This window comes from Daphnia carinata, chromosome 3 (genome assembly GCF_022539665.2).
Source record: "Daphnia carinata strain CSIRO-1 chromosome 3, CSIRO_AGI_Dcar_HiC_V3, whole genome shotgun sequence".
Classification (NCBI taxonomy): Eukaryota; Metazoa; Arthropoda; class Branchiopoda; order Diplostraca; family Daphniidae; genus Daphnia; species Daphnia carinata.
This window is the reverse complement of record NC_081333.1, coordinates 4,597,271-4,616,367: the sequence shown is the minus strand read 5'-3', so window position 1 is coordinate 4,616,367 and position 19,097 is coordinate 4,597,271. Positions and strand designations below refer to the sequence as shown.

Here is a 19,097-nt window from a genome sequence, read left to right as displayed (position 1 = left end):
GGAAATAATTCCTATTTCCAAAAAACGTTTTGAAATATTTACTTGAAATGCAGTCTGCTAAAAACAGGAAAAAATTTATAGTCGCAGCGCTAGATGGCGTAAAAGTACCGTTACCGATTTTTGATATTTTTTACTAGCGGTAACGGTAGCGGTAATACCGCATTACCGCGGTACTATCGCGGTATTTTTTTTAACGCGGTAATCCAACCCTGCTTGCAGAGAAGGGTTGTCGTTCAACAATGTGTGTCTTCCAACTCATTCAACTTTGCAGCATGGTAATTTATCATTCATAGTTTTTTACGAATGCAAATGTGTAAAGTATTTTGTTATATTTTCAGTTCCTGATGATAATAATAATGCCCCGTTCACTTCTAAAGAAGGACCGTACAGCGTGGATTTTCTAAGTCAGTCAGCTTTTCAGCCTGGTAAGCTTGATCAGTTTATTTATCTAGCCAGTTTTGTTCACCAATTTCATATCTTAAAACATATGTAACATATCTACGCGTATTTTAGTAAACACTATCTGCCGCATAACCGCATCTAAGGAAGATGATTCGCATGGAAACAAGCAGCTCGGTAAGCTTTGAATAAATCTTTTCTTGTTTTTTATTATGTTTTGTAACTTTCAACACTCATTCATGCCATACTTCTCCTTACAAATTTTAGAAACGGTGGAACCATTTTCAAATTATAATGGGGGCTACTACAGCGGCGGAATGCTAACTTATTGGAAAGATAATTCTCAGCACCTCGATTCTCGTTACCAAATGAATCCTTCAAGTCCATCAAATGCATCGCGTGATTTCGGAAGCCAAGATTTTGGTAACCTTTTAAGCAATGGCTCAAATACATTTAAATTTAGTAATTCAATTTTTATTTTTACAATTTTTATAGGAAAAGTTGCTCCCAGGAAGGAACAGTTTACCGCGGCTTTGGCAAAAATTAACGAAAAATTGTCAATTATAGAAAAGTCTATCAAGCCAGTTTCTGACGAAGACTGCAGTGAAATGCAGGACGACTTCCACTCCCTTCCTCCGAAGAATTTGCAACAACTAGATGCGTTTGAAATCATTTTTAAGAAGGACCCTAGCTTATTGAAAAAGCTCGTAAGTTTACCAACCTGAAATACGTTTAAAGAGATTAAAATTTTATAAAATTATTATTTAGGTAACCCGTATTCGTCTGGTTGGTAAGAGAAATTCGAAAAACAGTGCTGCTGACTACGTTCGCAGATGATGGTCCACCGTTTTCGCCGATTCTCTGTTGAAAGAAGTGAATTGGCTAGGAAGATGGGACAAAAGAGTTAACAATGGTCTAGGCAAAAGAGGAATCCGTTCCTATATTATCACCAAGGCAGTCTTAGGTAAGTATATTCTGTTTCTACTACAAATCATTATAATTTCAGCATGGTAATTTTCATATTTGAAATTTCAGATGGAATCCGTTCGAACAAATCGTTCCATGAAATGGAATACGAATTCTTCGTTCAGGAAACCAAACTACATCTACGCAATACCAAGGCGCATTTTCTTTCTGAACAGTTGAAAGCTCAAGTCCAAGAAGAATCGGATTCCAATTAAGACGTAATTTGTTATTTGATTTCATTCTTTTTTGCTTTTGTCTATAAGTAACAAATTATTTTATCGGTTCTATTGAATTCAACGTGTCCTTAAAACTGATGCTGTTTTACTAACAAGAAATAAATCACAAATCAATAAATGTGTAGAAAGTAATTTTCTTTAAGTTATGCAACGCAATGGAAGAGTAATTTTGTTTGTCCGTTGTACCATTTTGTAAAAAGAAACGAAATAAAGGTTATGTTTTTTAGTTGTTTATCAATATTTCATTTCGCTCTATAATTGTATATATATAGGTTACACAATTAGTGGTGTACATAACCTGTCGGAACAAAATATTTAAAAAATGTTTTCCTCAGATATCTCATAGCCATGACATTTCGTCAATGCAAACACACCGCAAACATATCTGAAAATGATTTTTTTAAAGAAATTTAGATATCGATAAGAAAGGAATAAGATATATTGTTCTACTAGGGTAGGTGGTCGTCGGAATCCGTCAATACCTGCCCCTGAACTGTTGGATCCCACTTTGCCGATGATCCAATCTGCGTTTTAAAAGGGTAACAACCCACATAGCACATCTCAGCCGTCGGATGTCCGATCCATGGCCGAATGTCCGTGTCTTCTATGGGCTGGCCCACGGATGTCCTTCGGCTAGTCTGGTTGGATGTCCGATGGATGTGCAAAAATGATGTCCTAACAACATCCCTCGAGCAGACAAGAAGATCTTCAACAAATTTTTTTGAATATATTGAAAATAAAAATATTTTTAATAAATTTTTACTAAGTAGTTGCATTTAACTCTAGAACCGTACATACCTTTTTTTGTTGTAGTGTGTAGGGAACACACAACTCTGAATGAAAGTGACGGCACACAAACAGAATTATTTAAAAGATCCAATCTATTTTCGTCAACTTGTAATAAAAAAAAAGGTGAGGCAGTACGAGGAGGACATAGCCAACTGTCGTTTGCTCATTATGGACGGAAACATCGAATTAACGACCATGGAGTACATCCTTGACCTCTGCCGCTCTACCAGAGTTCCAGGTAAGACCCCAAACAAGTTTCTGGTAAAACTACTTTACATTAAAAAAAAAGAGAAACATTACAGCTCACTCAACGATTTAAATTTAAGCAATGGACGGAGGTGACATTGTGGAACGGAATGATGGATAAAGAGATTCACAGCTGCAACTGTTTGTAGCCCAAATATTTGAGGATGAGGCACACATTTTCAGATGTAAATCTGGCTGCCGTGTGATTGCATCTGAACAACTAGATTGCTGTTGGCTTTCTTGCGTTCCACTGTCCTCTTGGCGTCATTTTTAGAATAGTTTGCTTGGTTTAGAATTATTTCATGGTGAATTGCATGATGAGAACTTACGAAGTAGAAACTGGCTGTGGCAGCCATTCCGATGAACATGGCGATTACGGCAAACACGTACGACCAAGAGAGGTAGTTGAAATTTGGGTAGGGCATCCAGTCACGTCTCCAACATTGTCCACCAAAGACAGCCACCGACAGGAAGAGGCAAAAGGATTTCAAACCATTCATTAGTGCACAGGCAGACAGGATCTGCACTGGTATCGGAATGTGAAGTTGAGCGGCCAACGAACAAGAAGCATTGTTAAGGCAATGTGGGCAGAGCAGGAAAATATCAAGGCCAGCGTCATAAAAACCTGCACTGCCATCAGCCAACCTTTGGAGAGCAAATGAAAGAGTTGTGAAGTAGCCGGCAAAGGAAAGTGTGACTCTAAATTTACCTGGCAGCAACCATTCCCAAATCACAAAGTATGTCTTGCTGAAGACATAGTGGCAACCATCAACGAGGTCATCAAATTGGTAGTTTGGGTAACGGAATCTGCTAAAACAAAACTCCCAGAGACCCATGTTCTTGAACGGGCTGTATGTGTCTTGCCAAGAGACCAGCCAATGTGGACTGTAAACAAAGGGTAAATTGGCATATGAATGTTTGACAGAGAATTGGTTGGGATTACCTGGCAAATGACATAACCAACAGCATAAGTGATATAAAAGACAGAATGGATCCCAACATCAGTAAACCTGTTAACGAAATAATTTCATTCACGTCATGTTGACAGTTACAGGCGCAAATCCACTTGTCGTATTTGTGAAAAACACATATAATACATGGTATTTAGAAAAATAATGGCCGCCTTTTTCCCCTATATATTAAATCAGCATTGTCAGATAACTTAAATGGCAGTGATATGTTCCAGCAGTTTATTAAATTTAAATTTACTTGAAATTACTATTTAATATGTAACGTAAAAACATCTACTTAAATTTCAACAGTGTTTTTTTATAAGATAACTGTTTTATTAATAATAATTATTTGATGAGCAATTTTTTGAGAAGATACCATTTACCTGTGTTTAGGGAATGAACACCAAAAGCAAAAAAAATGGTAGTTCCGACTTCTTTCGCATGGGGATCTAGCGATTCAGGCATTCGCTCGGTAGCTGCCTTTGAGTCATGTGCTTTGTATGGTGTTGTGTGAATTTTTTGAAAATTAGCAGAACTTGGATTTTAAAGTGTGCATGAAAGACTTGTGAAACGTGTTCGTCGCGCTGCCCAGCTGCCTTGCCGTACCCGCCCAGCTACCCAGCTGCCTTGCCGTACCCGCCCAGTCACAACGTTTGGTAATTTTTTTTTAATTATTAAAATTTGAATTAAATTAAACTTCAGGTGTTGTCTGTTTGTTTGTTTTTTAAATGTTTTCTAGAAAACCCACCTGATCGCAATAGGGGGAAACACCCCAAGAACAATTGTTAGATCGATCGCCCGGCGGCTTATGACCAACGAACTAGGCAAATCTTTCAGCTGGTTTGGACATCGTAATAACAAAAAGCTAGCCGATACCAACATCGGAAAAGTGATAATTGGTATTTATTTTAAATATTCATGTTATCCGTTTCATTCGTTTATAATACGTATTGATCTTTCAGCTGCATCGGTACGTAACACGCCATTGATTACAGAGGCAGATGTTAAATCAGCCATGATTGACATGCTGCGACACTGTAAAGACAAACCTCGCACGGTACCTGTCCTATGAGTCCCATCATCATTCCATTCATCATCCATTCACAAAGAAAAAAATTGTATTTTTTTTATGTTTCTCGTCTATATTCACAGTCAGTCACAGTCACACAGATACAGTCAGCCCGAATAATGTTGAAGCAATGTTTTGTTTTTGTTTTTGTAGTCAGACAAATGATTTCTTTATGAATCTGTTTTCCTTTTTTTGTTTTTGATCTGCATATGGTTGTGCAACACAAGGTTTCTCATGTTCATTAATCTGGTCATGTTTCAATACAAAGATCAAAAAATAACAACAGTCTTTTCTATTTCACGATTTTATTTTATTAATCAATAAAACGAATGAATATGCAGATATCCCTTACATGTCCAAATTATAGCCGTAAGAAGTCCGGTCAGATATCCTTCGGATGTCTGACGGCGCTGTTTAGGGCGGTCAAAACCAACAAAAAAAACATCCGTCGGACATCCAAATCGGATTTCGGGCTGTCCGACGGATGTCAACAGGATGTACCTTATATCCGACCTCGACATCTAGCGGACATCCCACGGCCAGACTTGTGCTATGTGGGAATGATTAGCTTATAAACTCATTAAATAGGAAAGCTGGGTGGGTGGGTGGATGTTACAGTTCAGGTCTCTCTCTCTTATTCTTATACAATCAAAATTGATCGTCGATAGCGCTTCGCGCTCTCGATCAATTTACAATTGTAGTCGAATGTTCGTTCGACCTGAACTGTGACTTTAAAGCCAACATTTGTTTAGTCTATGCTCAGAACGACTTCTGCTACGGAAGGTTCTTTGGGCAGATCCCTTCTGTAAAATCTCGTAAAGGTTGATTCCGAGGACCAGTGGGCTGTGTTTAGAATTGTTTGGACAGAGATGCCTGCTGCTGCTGCTTTCGAAAAAGCCGCTCCTCTTGTTGAGTGAGCCGAGAATCTGCCTGTGTCTACGCCACTTTCCTGCAGCTGTCTCTTTAACCAACCCGCTACGGTCGATCCGACTACTGGGTTGTACGGCTTCACTGATCCCATAAAGAGATGCCTACCATTCGATTGCACGCGATACTTCTCCGTTATAGATATGTAGTGTTCCGTGCAAGATACCGGGTCAATTCGGGGGTCCGGAATTCTTTTGATAAAGAACGTTTTTAGCGCTCCTTCCTTCTGAGCCTTTCTCGGTTTTAGGAGGGAGAAATTCATACCGGATTCACTTATTCTTAGATCCTCTTTCCCGATAGAAGCCACTTCCGAAGCTCGAAGGAAGGATGCTAACGCCAGAAGCGTAGCCAGTTTCCGAGCGAGGGGGCCGATAGCTAAATCCTCGTTTTTAAGTTGGCTTAAATGGTTGGTCACTATACTGACGTCCCAGGTGAACTCGTACCTAGGTTTCGGAGGGTTTGAATTGTATATACCTTTCATCAATTTTACAATGAGCGGGTGTTTCCCGATCTGTAGACCATCAATTGGTTGTAAGGTAGAGGAAAGCATCGACCTATAAATATTTATTGTGCCATACGCTTTTCCTTCGAAATGGGCTTCTGACAGGAATGATAGAATATGTTTTAGGTCATTTCGAAGGGGATTTTGGTCTTGTTTACCGCACCAATTGTACCAAGCGAGCCAGGCGGACTGGTACGCATCTCTCGTGGACTCTCGTGAGCCAGCCAGCAATAATTGGCCCACTTGTTCTGGAAAGCCCTGGTCTGCATATCGTTTCCGGATAATTTCCAAGCGATTAACTGGAAATTCTTGCATTCGCACAGGGGGTGTGGTTCCACCCGACTGGACGTAAGTAGATCCGGGCAGACGCGGAGAACTATTGGAATGTCGGAAGCTAGCTCTAGGGCTGTTGGAAACCATGATTGGCTCGGCCAATACGGACATACTAAGATCAGTGTCGCTCTCTCTTGTCTTATCTTTGTCAGGCAGTCTTCTATGAGAGAGAATGGGGGAAAGGCATAGCCGTTGCGGCCTAGCCAGCTGAATGAGAGAGCGTCCGTCGCCGCCGCTCCCGGTTGGGGTTTCCAGCTCGAGAACGTTTCCAGTTGGGCATTCCAATGGGATGCGAATAGATCGATTGCCACTTCCCATCTCCTCCGGATCAGTTGAAACACCTCCTTCTTCAGCATCCAATCGCTCCAGTATTTTCTCACTCTCGATTCCAGATCTGCGACGCCATTAAAAAACCCTGGTAAGTGGGTGGCCTGCAGTGTGATGTCTCGTTCCTCACACCATCCAGCTATATCTAGCGCTATTTTGTTAAGGCTAGCCGATCTGGAACCCCCAATTTTATTTATATAGGCCACTGCCGTTGAGTTGTCTAGTATAAGCAATACGGTACTGGAACGACTTTCTTCTGCGAAACATCTTAGTGCGTAGAAGCCTGCTAAAAGTTCCAGTTCGTTTATATGCCTGGCGGTGTCGGTTGATGTCCACGGACCTCCCGTTTTTACATTGTTACTTACTGCACCCCACCCTGAGAGAGACGCATCGGCGTAGATGGTTATGGAAGGGCTTGGGTCTATCAGTGCTTTCTTTTTCTTTAAATTATGCGATGAAGTCCACCATGACAAGTCTTCTCTAGCTTCCCGGTTCAGTGAGATTTTGGATTTTAGTTCCCCATTGTCTAGCTTGAGTCCGTTAATGTAGGTATTCTGGATATTACGGTAGTGGGCTTGGGAAAACGGGATAGCCCAAACAGCCCAGGTAAACCTTCCTAGAACGCTGGCGATTTCTCTTAACGTTAAAGAGTCTTTTTTTAAGGCATTCTTGCACAATTTAATGATGACGTCCTGCTTCGCGTCAGGCAGTTTAAGGGAAGCAGTAGTGGAATCAATCAAAAGGCCTAAGAACTCTATTTCCTGTGTGGGGGTTGTATGCGATTTGTCTTTATTGATAATGAAGCCAAGCGAATCCAGCAGATTGGCGACTACCACTAACTGCCCTTTTAACGACTCCTTAGATTGGTTTAGAATTAATATATCATCCAAATAAATTATTAATCTAATTCCTCGCTGTCTTAAATACGCGACGACTGGCTTCAATAGTTTAGTAAAAGCCCAAGGGGCTGAGGAGAGGCCGAAAGGGAGACAGATGAATTGAAAGAGAGTGTTTTTCCATTTAAACTGTAAAAAACTTTGGTCCTCACTGTGGATGGGTATTGCGAGGTACGCATCTTTAAGGTCCAATTTTGCCATCCAGTCGTTATGGCGGACTACGTGTTTGATTGAGCTGACCCCTTCCATTTTGAAGTGCCTATACACAACATACGTGTTGAGCCTTTTTAAGTTAATGACGGGTCTAAAGCCCCCTGATTTCTTGGGAATGATGAATATGCTGCTAACGAAACCCCTCGTTTCGGCGCGCACCACCGCCCTTTTCTTAATCATGTCTTCTACTTCCTCATTACAGATTGCCCAATGACTCGGTCCCAACGCTGCGTTATTCGGTACGTTCTCTTGCGTAGGCGTCGAGTAAAATTCCAGTCTCAGCCCATTAGAAACTAACTCAAGGATCCAAGGATCAGCTGATATTTTGAACCAATTCATTTTGAAGGCTGATATCCTACCCCCTATCGCAACTTCCGAACCAGATGGGGAGAGCGGTCTGCCGATGTTTGATTTAACGATAGACACGTACCTTCCCCTGTTGTTGAAGTGTCTTGGTGTCCCGGCACTCTGCTGGGTCGTGTTGTACTCGACTGCGCTGCGTTCTCCGCCGAGTCTAGCCGAGGGGGTGTTGGCCTCTCCCACTTGTGTGTTGTTGAACGACGAACCCTGCTGGGCGTCGGTGGATTCAAAGCGATGGCTGGTGGATTGACCCGACGGCCTATTGTTGTGCCCATCAGGATGGCGAAATTGATGTCCGCCATTGCGGTAAGGTTGCCCTGACAGGCGTTGAACCGGTTGAAGATTGCTTAGCATGGTAAGTTGTTGTGAAGACCTCACCATAGATTTTACGAAAGATTTTCCGAAAAGAGAACTAGCCTCCTTGGTGTTAAAGTTGTCCTGATCGTCGAGGAGGTAGAGGTATGAAGGGCTAGTCTGCCTGAGTACATTCTTTCTTCGCTGTTGAGTAACCTCGTGAAAGGAATCCCCCAGCAATTGAATAGCTACACTAATCGCTTCGCGGTGAGAGTCGTCATCAAGTTTCTCATTAGACAAAAAAAGAAGTGGTTGTGCTGCCTCTAAGATCTTTTGCTGTACGCAGTACAAGGCCCTCTCGTTGTGATCGATCGTGTTCTTTGAAGCCGACGATCCTTTAACTTGCTTGAGGCGTTGGTAGAGAGCGTCGTCCAAGGAAGGGCATTTAAACGCGGTTGAGCGCTTTTTAAAGGAAGCCAGGTAACGCCCCTTAGTTACCTTGGAATTTGATGCGCCTACTCCCCTAAAAAAGGGGCGTAGCAGTCTCTTTCCTCTACTCTTTGACAATTTGAATTTTACAACCGCATCCTCGTTTTTATGTCGTTTCCCTGCCCTCGGGTTTTGATCTTTCTCTTCATCCCTTGGACGCCTTTTCCTCTCTCCTTCCAATGGAACTTTTGGGTCCTGGGGAATCTCAGGAGCCGGCGAAAGGTCCCGATCTGGATCGGCTAACCCCAGGGCGTCGGCCTCTTCTTCTCTTTGAATGTCTGGAGTAACGTCCCTATGAACTAAACCGTGGGGGCTTACTCTAACTCTAGCCGTGCTGATTCTCAATCTCCTAGATGAGCCACGAGACGACACATCACTATCACTTGAACTTTCTGAGCTGGAACTAGAGCTAGGATCAGACATGACTATGCTGTAACAGAGCTAGAAAAGGTCTGAGGCCAAAGGGTTGCCAACCCTCCCTCCTAAACTACCTTTTTTTTGTCTGCTGTAAAAGAGCTGTAGAATACAAGGTCGACACAGTTCAGGTCGAACGAACATTCGACTACAATTAGCTGCTATAGTAACGAATTTATGTATTTACAAAGACGACGGTAGATGTAAGGGGAAAGAAAAAAAGTGCGATTTTTTTTGTTTGGGTAAAACAAATTGCCATAATTAACTGCTTCAGAAGAATTTTCATATATTCAAAGGGCCTCTACGTGTAAGACTGGATCTCTAGAAGGGAAAAAATTGTTAACATTAAACTTAAGAATAATACTAAATTTGTCATCTTACGTTCTTGTAACCAGACTTATAATGCAACTCAAATCTTAACAGGGTTATTTTTATATTTCAAGAGGAGATGTTTTTGCTTTTGCAGACCGTTGAGGAGTGCGAGCTAAATATTGTTCCAGCGCATCCGGCGTGTTCAAATTGTTTTATAGTTCATGGCGAGATGGAACACTAGATGGCGGTGTAGTTTCCTTACTTCCTAGAGCATCACATTTTGACGTATCTTGCTGCTCATAGTATGGATTTCATTTTCAACCATTCCGATTTTCACCTTCGCTTCCATCATTTCCATAATCAGTCTCCCAATATCTATCTCGTACAGCTCTCTCCATTCCCATATATGAATCTTTCTTCAACTGAGCACTGTCTCTATTGTGAATATTTCCACATCCATTTGGTCATTTTGGAACGCTAAATATGAATGAAATAATAAGCCTTCAATTTTTAGTATATCCTGTGATATTCAACCAATTCCGAAGAGAGTCAGTTTTTGCAGAAAAAAACTTTAAGCCCGACTATAAATAAGCCCGACTTTTCCTATATTGGTAATGGGTTGAATGTCACAGGATATACTCAAAATTGAATGGTGATTCCGGGAAAATTGCTATTTTTTCATTCAGTTAATCGTTTTTGAAATACACCGAATGTTTGTCGTAATGCTAGCGCGCCAGTACGCTACAGCGCTAGGGCTGATCCAGCAGGAATATTCGGTGAGGCCGTATGTAGAGAATTAACTAGAAATTTGACCGATAGATGGCGATAGCAGCAAAACAGAAAAAAATGCCGATATATTTTAAAATGTATAAATATATATAAATGTTCGGCGCGTTCATACACGATAAACTGTCGACGTATTGTTACACTAATGCTAACTGAAGGTTCTCATTTTTTGGGCATTTTTGGCTGTATTTAAAATTTCATAGCAGAGTAAACTTCGGACTGAGCAGCTGAGATTGAAATGTGCAAAGAATAGTTTAAAACTCGGACACATACAGTATACCGATAGAATTCTCTGTAGAACAATTGGTATAATAATTGTATCTCACTAATTGTATACGTAACTAAAGTTCAATTGTAACCCTAACGATGGGCGCCTTTTCCTTGCCCTACGGGTGCACTTTAGGAAATTCTAATAAATGTGATTTGGCGTGGTAGATTGCATTTGTTTCCCATTTTGAACTCGGAATATTTTAGGGTTAACACTTGTAATTCCAAAAGCAGCGAATTAGAGGATAACACTTAGAATTATTTATTCATTCCAGGAATATGATGCGATTAATAATAAAATCCAAGATACCCACTTCAGAAGGAATGTAACAACAGACACAAAGAATTGAAATAAGCTGAGCAACAACCTAAGATCGTGTGACGCATGTAAATACAAAATGTTCTCCTAGCTCGGATTTCCATAATAGCGAGTAGGGTGGCAAGATTGTCCACCACTCTGAGTATTTGCTTGGCGGTTGTTTTGCGCCTGAAAAGTCAAAAGCATAATTATTTTAGATACGATTTAAGCCACAGCTAATATAGCAATTATAAGTCAATGGAATCACACAAAATAAATCGTAATACAATATTGCTCTCGTTAAGAAGGAACTAGAGAAAGTATAACATTCGGAATGAACCAAGCCACTATTTCATAGGAAGGTTACCAAAGCATTATCATTAACCCGATAAATTTTTAAAAATCACAGTAAAAAATAATTACGAACTAAGAATTCTATTAAAACAGTTAACCGAATCATCGAGGAACTTGCATTGGTAAATGCCTTTGGCATACGAATCAAATGGGTAAATTCTGATTGACCTAGAATAGTATTTAGAAGTTCTTGTTTGCTTCTAGGTGCAGTAAGACGACAACGTCTTTTTCTAGAACAGCCGCCAAATAAGTAAAAGTAATTTTCTCCAGATTACACACTTCGCCATACAAACCGAAACTAGAATTTGCTCAAGGACTAGAGTTTTGTTGTTCGTGTTAACAGCAAATATGTTTAAGTGGAATAAAGACAGAAAACCAATGAAGAACTGAACTATTTGACTGGTGCTACGTAAAATAAGAAGGAAAATCCATCACCAGTGAGCAATGACCTATTTATCTTTCGAATGTTAAAAGATTGCATAAGGCAAACCAAAATTTTGTAGGACAAGGTTTCAAATCTTCAGATCCTTGATTCACCAGATCCTATTTTTAAGATATTTAGGATTCTTAGGGAGTATTTTGTTTTCAAAGAGCCCTAATGGCAGGGATGTCTAGCGGCGATAGGCAATAAGCTATTGCTTTTGCTATCTTATTGGACCATGTGTGCAATTAACCTAGCTAAAAATTTATGCAAAAAAATTTCGACGGCAAAACATTATAGAACACAAGTACTCATTTTTGCGAGTCACTACAGTATTTGTGTTCACCATCTGTACAAAATTCATTTGTTCTCTTAAATGCCTTATTTTAACTGGAAAATAGAAAACGGGAAAACAAAAAACAACAGAAAATAGGAAAAAAAAAAAGCAAAAGAAAAACGTAGAAAATTACGGTTTGCTATAAGCAAACAAAAGAATACAATTTTTACTAGTTAAACTACTGCTCATGTTGGAACAGGCGAAATACGAAACGTCTTCGGACATATTTGCAAAACTAAACGTAACCTATTCTTACTCGGTACTTTATAAGCTTTGCTATATTAAATAAAACTTCAGTTTGATCAAATTTGACCTAAACACATGGATGCTATTGAGTTTTTTTTTTTTAATTTACTTACGTTTGGTGCAGAAGTAGCAGAGTGGTAGGAGCCGGTTGAAGGTGGAGGCCGTAACGGGTTTCCTGTAATAATGCTACCACTTTTTGTATGATTTTGTTGCTGAATGGGAATTCCAGATGGGTGCGACGCACCAGGAACTGGTATTGGCGCTAATAAACCAGCATGAGGACGTAACCCACCAGCTGATTGGGCGCCACTAGCGTTTGAAGACACGTTTGAGGCAGAACCATGAGAAGGTGAAATAAAGTATTTTTCTTGTTCTGTAGGTCCATAAGTACTTGGATTTTTGCCAAGCATATGTTCAACAGGCTGGTGGTGGTATCCTAAAAAAAATTTTTTAATAAATAAAATATAATATAATCAGTATACAACATATTTCCATAGCAAAAAAAAAACCGGAAATCAATACGGTACCAACCTTGATTTAGCGAAGGCCCAGAATTTCTCGGTGGGACATCTGAAAAATTATAAATGTACGTTTTGAGTTTCTCTTGCCAAGCTTTCAGTTGCATTCTTTAGTTTGACAACCACAATAGGTTTGCTGATGTAATTTTTATTTAAATTTTTTTTGCTTCTAACCTCAATCTTATTTCCCAATTAGAATCTCATATTATAGGTAATCAATGCTTACTTCTTTGAGGATTCTGAGGTAGAACATTTCCTTGTCCGACATATACAGCTGAATGATGCTTAGAAGCAGAAGAAGCATCATCTTTGGATGAGACCGGCGTTTGAACAGAATATGTTGGGCGTGAGGAAGAAGAGTGAGTGGGGTAGCTGTACATCGACCCTGGAGGCAGTTGATAGCCGCCACTTGCTGCGCTATGTGCAGCACTTACTGAAACGGAGTGTGTATAGAAAATGCTACCAGGGACTGCAGGGCTCCCTCCATACGGACTACCGGTACCTTCTATAATATAATCAATACAAATAATCAGGAATTCAATTAATAAAAAAGAAAGAAAGAAAATGAAAAAAGCGAAGGACTAGCATTTTACTTGGATTGTATGGGGAAAGTGACGGTGGTTTGTATGAATGATACAGCTGAGGTGGCGGAGACGGACTCCGGGATCTCTTCTGACTAGCTTGAATTTGATGTCCTAGAGAAGGGACCATATTCACCGGCTGTCCATAGAGTGACGAAGGTGGTACTCCGTGCAGATTCAAAAGGGATTCTTCTTTCCCACCATTGAAGACTGGCCTAGGAGTACCAAGATTGGGGTGCATGTACAAAGAACCATGGGTACTCGGATGTACTAGAGAAGTTCCAGTTTGATAAGGATGAAACAGCATCATATCACTGCTGAGGTAAAAACAGATTTAAGACTTTATCCAGGAACCAAAAACATTTTTAGTTTAAACCAATAGTTTTAAAAGTTATGGAAAATACTATAATCATTAACAACCAAGACAAGAAAATACACACCCCCCACACTAAAACAGAGACCACTTTCATTGCTATTAAAAACCTGTTCAACAAAGTTCTGTGACTAATGTTTAAATTTATATCAAAGGAAAAGATGTGTAGATGCATACTTAAAACTGGACTCCTTAATTTTTCTTCTGGTATCATCTTCATTAAGGACTTTTTTGAGCTGAAGAAATAATTGGTGTTTGTCTTCTTTCAACTGTGAAAGTTTGGATTCTGATTGAGCAACCTGTTCCTTTGTTTCTTCTAAAGTCATTTCTTGTTCTTTCTGTTGGTCTTCTCGTTCTCTTCGTTGACGCTCTACCTCAGCATCTGCTTCCTGTTCTGTTACAAACAATAACAACTCCTTTCAAATCTCATTTCAAAATACAATAACTGTTCTATAGCCGAAAGTCGGTTCCAAGCCAAAATATAATTACCTTGCTTTTTTCTCTGTCTTTCTCTAATTATGTGGGATTTCAGGGAATTCCACATGGGTCTGCTCAGTTTCGGTTTTTCCAAAACAATCGCCGGCATTTCTGATCTATTAGCGAAAGCTAGTCACGATTATTGGGACAACTAGAATACTTTTTCACAGAAAATTCCACTCTTTCTTTGTCTGTGTTTTATTCTTCTTTTGATCCCAAAATGTGTTCTAAAGGTGTGCATCATAATCGCTTAACCGGTTAACTTGTGGTTAACTAGTTAATAAACCATATCGTGAATTCGATTCAATGCTTCCTAACTGCTGTTAACTGCATGCAAACAATTTTAATAAATCCAATGAATAACAAATGTAATTCAAATTAAATATTTTTTATTGGCATTCGAACAGGAAAGAAAGCGTCAGTCGTTTTTTATGTACGATAAACACATGAAATGAACTAATACGGTAATCGATTAAAACCGGTTTAGCTGGAAAACAATACGCGCTTTACGATTTGGATACGAAAACGACTGGAAAGTATAATTTAGTTTCAACGAATTGAATTAAAGCATATCGATCGAAATGTATGTAACTGAACAAAGAAAAAATTTAGGGTCGTAGGCTAATACCCAAACCAAATTCCACTTTCCCTTGTTTGGTAACTAATACAGAATTGAAATGAGCGGAAAGAAGCAGTGGAAAGTGGAGTTTTGCTATATTTACTACAACGGTAGTTCCTCTTCCCCAGAGGGCAGGTATTGCCAATATCGTGAAAATTGGAATGGGTGAAAAGAGGCTGTGGAAAGTGGGATTCGGTTTGGGGTATTACGATCCTCTTGTAATTTAGTTTTAGGCGCAGGAGGGATTGCGCGTTGACTATCCGTTATTATAGTAGGCCATGGTCGGCGCGAAAAGCACCCCAAGTCGAACCAAAATATTGGATTTGACAGATCAAATCTAATCCAAATCAAATCTAGGAAATTTTAAACATTTTGATTGAATTTTTTAATTAAAAAACGACCATGTTTTGATGTGGATTTGGTCAAAATTTGCGTAGAAATAAAATCTATTTCAAATAAAAAATCATGGCCAAAAAAACTGTTAGAAGTGACTAGCGAGCGGCCCCGATTAGCTGTAATCGGGGTTCTTGCTGCGCCCCAATAAAAGCCTTTCGGTGCAGGCGGGACATTTAAAAAAATTATTTTGAACAACATTTGATATGAATTTGAAATTTGTTTGGTTGGAGGATTGAAATTTTGGGTTTTTTAACGAAACTATTTGATTTGAATTTCAAAATTGCTGAAACGATTTTGGTTTGTCAAATTCAACCAAGAATATCAAATCCAATGCCCTGCTTTTAACGCCTATCGATTCAGTTGATTCTGCCAGTGTAAACTGGTAAGAACGGCTTGAAACCTGCTACTAAAGTTAACTCCATATAAATATGCATTCGACACTATCATACTTCTGTAAAATTAAAATAATTAAAAGCGAAAATGTTATATTCTTCAATGATTTTTCCCATAGGTATGCGCGATAATCGGACAGATGGTCAAAACAAAACAGTTGAACAAGTAGTCGAAACAAATCTTAACAGATCGGGCATTGTTGGCCAAATTGGATTACCCGATTATAGCAAATCGGGGCCGATCCTTAATAGTCATCAACCAGAAGTTCAGGTTTATTTTCTTGCCCGTATTACTTCCAACGAACAAAAGAAGCCTTACAGGTTTGAACACCAGCCTTACCTCGTCTTCTTCTTTCCACGTCAAGCTCGCAATAGTGCACTTCAACGTCATGGCTTCTGGGGTGAGCATAACTCTCTGATTTAATCTAAAAAATTCTTAAACATCCGAGTATATTTTTCAATGATTGGCTATTTTTTGCAAAACTTCATTGTTACTTTGTTAATTATTAGACTTTGTACACCTATCCAAGCAATTTTAGGGCCAGCAAGGCTCTTATTGCGGCTCAGTACTCCGGTTTTAAAATCAACGTCGCTTCCAATTTTGTTTTTGGAGAGACCAACAAGAGCGAATCCTTTCTCAAGAAATTTCCATTGGGGAAAGTAAGTTCTTTAAATTTAATTACTTTTGTTAATGTTTCTGTAATGTATTTGTCCTAGGTGCCAGCGTTTGAATCCCAAGATGGGCAATGCATTGCTGAAAGCAACGCAATCGCTTATTTCGGTAATTCGAGTTGCCGTTAGTTTTCTGGCAATGTCAGTATTTTTCTGTCTTGTAATTTAGTTGCCAACCAGCAACTTCGTGGAAACAGTGATGTAGAGAAGGCCCATATCCTTCAGTGGATGTCATTTGCTGATGGTGAAATTCTTCCATTGTCCTGTACAATTGTTTTTCCAGTACTTGGAATAATTCAATATAACAAACAGGTAGGTTTTGAAAATTTTAAACATATTTTTCATAGTTTTAACATTTTAAACTTTTTAAACTTTTTTCCTAGGCTGTTGATCATGCCAAGCAGGAGTTGAACACCATCCTTTCTGTTGTTAACAATCATCTTCTAACCCGCACGTTTTTGGTTGGAGAGAAAATAACCCTTGCAGACATTGTTGTTGCCTGCAATCTTCTTCACCTTTATGAGAACATTTGTGATGAAACCAACAGGAAACCATACCAAAATTTAAACAGATGGTTTGTTACCTGTGTCAACCAACCCCAGTTCAAGGCTGTTCTTGGAGACTTTAAGATGTGCCAGAAAGAATGCCAGGTGGATCCCAAGAAGTTTGCTGAGTTCCAAAGTAAGGAAATGTACATAAATGCATAAATATGAGATGTTATGCCAATTCAATGTAATAGGCAAAATGGGTGGGTCATCCAAGAAAGAAGAAAAGAAAGCTGTAAAGGAAGAGAAGAAGAAAGAAAAGAAAGAGGAAAAACCAAAGCCAAAGAAGGCGGAAGAGGAACCAGAAGAACTTGATGCTGCTGAAGCAGCTTTGCTTGAGGAACCAAAATCCAAAGATCCTTTTGATGAAATGCCCAAAGGGACTTTCAATATGGATGATTTCAAGCGCTTTTATTCAAACAATGAAGAAACCAAATCAATCCCTTACTTCTGGGAAAAGTTTGACAAAGAGAATTATTCTATTTGGTTTGGGGAGTACAAATACTCTGAAGAACTTACCAAAGTCTTCATGTCCTCAAATTTGATTGGCGGTTAGTCAAAGATAATTTCTCTGATTGAGAATTTACATGAATAGTTTTTCTTTAATAGGCATGTATCAAAGGTTGGACAAAATGAGGAAGCAATGCTTTGCATCCATGTGCCTGTTCGGGGCCGACAACGACAGTACTATCTCGGGAGTCTGGGTCTGGCGTGGACAAGATTTAGCATTTCAGGTAAAATTCATTACGTATGTCAACCTCTTTCAAAGACACGAATGTTTTTTATAAACATTTCGTGTAACAAATAGAGGGAAAGTAAAAGAATTATCTATTCTAAGGCTTTTTTGTTGGCTAAGGATTGGATGTGTTTTAACATTTTTATTTCTTTTCATCATATGCAGTTGAGCCCGGATTGGCAAATTGACTATGAAACCTATGACTGGAAGAAACTGGACCCTGATTCAGAGGAAACTAAAGCGTTGGTGGCACAATACTTCTCGTGGACGGGCACCGATAAAAATGGCCGTCCCTTTAACCAAGGCAAAATTTTCAAGTAAAGCGTTTCATTATCAAATGTTGTATTTGCAATTAATACAACTACTGAGCTACCAGTTTAATCGTGTTTCTCGATGGGGAATTTACCAACTCGATTCTTTTGTACGCAACTGGGCTAACCCATCTTTTTTCCCGAAATGTTTACTAGTAGAAAGCGTGTCGATTGCTGGCTTGATGCCACTAGAGCAGAGGCAGAATGCTCTAGTACTGCGCAAGTTAGTAATAGTAGTTGGTAATAGAAGAAGTACTTAAATAAACTGTTTTCGCAGAATAATGAAATAAGAAAATTTTAAAAAATCTTGCGCCAAATGTGCTAACCATCAGCGCTCACGCTCAGCTTATCAACGCAATCTAGTGGTGGCTAGCATAACTAACCAAACATAACTTCAAGACGCAGTTTCCTTTAATGTAGGAGTGACTCCTACTACAGAAGAGCCGCTGTGATGCAGATATGGAAACAGGTGAAGGGGACACAGCTTGAAGGTAAATATTACCTTTTTCCAATTTGAGGTACGCTATTCTCTCGGTAAAAATATGTTTTCTTTATCTATTTTCTACCGCCGTGGGATGCAACGCGGGGGTCACCTGATGAAAAATGGTTCATCGCGAGGATGATGGAGAGCCGGACAAACGCAAGGGTAAGTACGGTGAGGTAAGTATACCCTTTTCTCGGGTTGGTGCAGTGGTTCGAGTGATAGACGTTAGCATGCACCATGCACCATATCACTCTGAACTCCAAACCACGAACCAAGCACACGGTCATGCCTCTAACACTGTGACCGCACTTCGTGCCTGTTGTATTCGAATCCTTTCGAATACTGGTTATATACAGCAATACGGCCATAAATATCTCGCACAACCATCAACTACTTATCGCAATACCAAAAAATGGGGGGAAAATTTTTCACCCCGAATCCAATCCGGGTTGAATCGAATGGCTTTTTTCGGGGCAGGGAAGGGACCTCAGTTAGAGGCAACTGCGGCCGATCGTTGATAGATGACCGACACAGAACATGGTTTACCCTATTTTGCCTG

At 39.6% G+C, this 19,097-nt stretch overlaps 2 protein-coding genes and 1 pseudogene across 4 annotated transcripts; 1 reads left to right on the top strand and 2 right to left on the bottom strand.

The window, feature by feature from the left end:
* Positions 1 to 2,464: 2,464 nt before the first annotated feature.
* Positions 2,465 to 4,054, bottom strand: LOC130693117 (uncharacterized; annotated as a pseudogene).
* Positions 4,055 to 11,024: 6,970 nt separating this feature from the next.
* LOC130693888 (trithorax group protein osa-like) lies at positions 11,025 to 14,609 on the bottom strand. 3 transcript variants are annotated; one of them, XM_057517100.2, is made up of 7 exons: positions 14,396 to 14,609; positions 14,084 to 14,300; positions 13,546 to 13,850; positions 13,179 to 13,457; positions 12,966 to 13,004; positions 12,548 to 12,870; positions 11,025 to 11,265 (listed from the first exon to the last, which is right to left on the bottom strand). In XM_057517100.2, exons 1-7 carry the CDS (start codon positions 14,490 to 14,492, stop codon positions 11,185 to 11,187), a joined length of 1,341 nt encoding a protein of 446 aa, XP_057373083.1. In that variant the 5' UTR covers positions 14,493 to 14,609; the 3' UTR covers positions 11,025 to 11,184. The 3 variants fall into 3 exon arrangements, with proteins under 3 accessions (XP_057373083.1, XP_057373084.1, XP_057373085.1); XM_057517101.2 differs by having other exon boundaries at positions 13,546 to 13,847; positions 14,396 to 14,607; XM_057517102.2 differs by having other exon boundaries at positions 14,084 to 14,295; positions 14,396 to 14,527.
* Positions 14,610 to 16,104: 1,495 nt separating this feature from the next.
* On the top strand, positions 16,105 to 18,118 carry LOC130693889 (elongation factor 1-gamma-like). The gene is made up of 8 exons (XM_057517105.2): positions 16,105 to 16,191; positions 16,301 to 16,450; positions 16,508 to 16,571; positions 16,632 to 16,774; positions 16,846 to 17,143; positions 17,202 to 17,558; positions 17,617 to 17,741; positions 17,909 to 18,118. The coding sequence occupies exons 1-8, from the start codon at positions 16,180 to 16,182 to the stop codon at positions 18,062 to 18,064; spliced, it is 1,305 nt and encodes a 434-aa protein (XP_057373088.1). The 5' UTR covers positions 16,105 to 16,179; the 3' UTR covers positions 18,065 to 18,118.
* The last annotated feature ends 979 nt before the right edge of the window (positions 18,119 to 19,097 follow it).

Excerpts from the sequence above, each read along its gene's own strand:
- LOC130693888 (XM_057517100.2), bottom strand. The coding sequence starts at position 14,492 with ATGCCGGCGATTGTTTTGGAAAAACCGAAACTGAGCAGACCCATGTGG. Across the intron at positions 13,458-13,545 it reads ACTTTCCCCATACAATCCAA|AAGGTACCGGTAGTCCGTAT; the intron begins GTAAAATGCTAG and ends ATTATATTATAG. Across the intron at positions 13,005-13,178 it reads ACCTCAGAATCCTCAAAGAA|ATGTCCCACCGAGAAATTCT; the intron begins GTAAGCATTGAT and ends ATAATTTTTCAG.
- LOC130693889 (XM_057517105.2), top strand. Across the intron at positions 17,559-17,616 it reads GTCCTCAAATTTGATTGGCG|GCATGTATCAAAGGTTGGAC; the intron begins GTTAGTCAAAGA and ends TTTCTTTAATAG. Across the intron at positions 17,742-17,908 it reads GACAAGATTTAGCATTTCAG|TTGAGCCCGGATTGGCAAAT; the intron begins GTAAAATTCATT and ends CATCATATGCAG.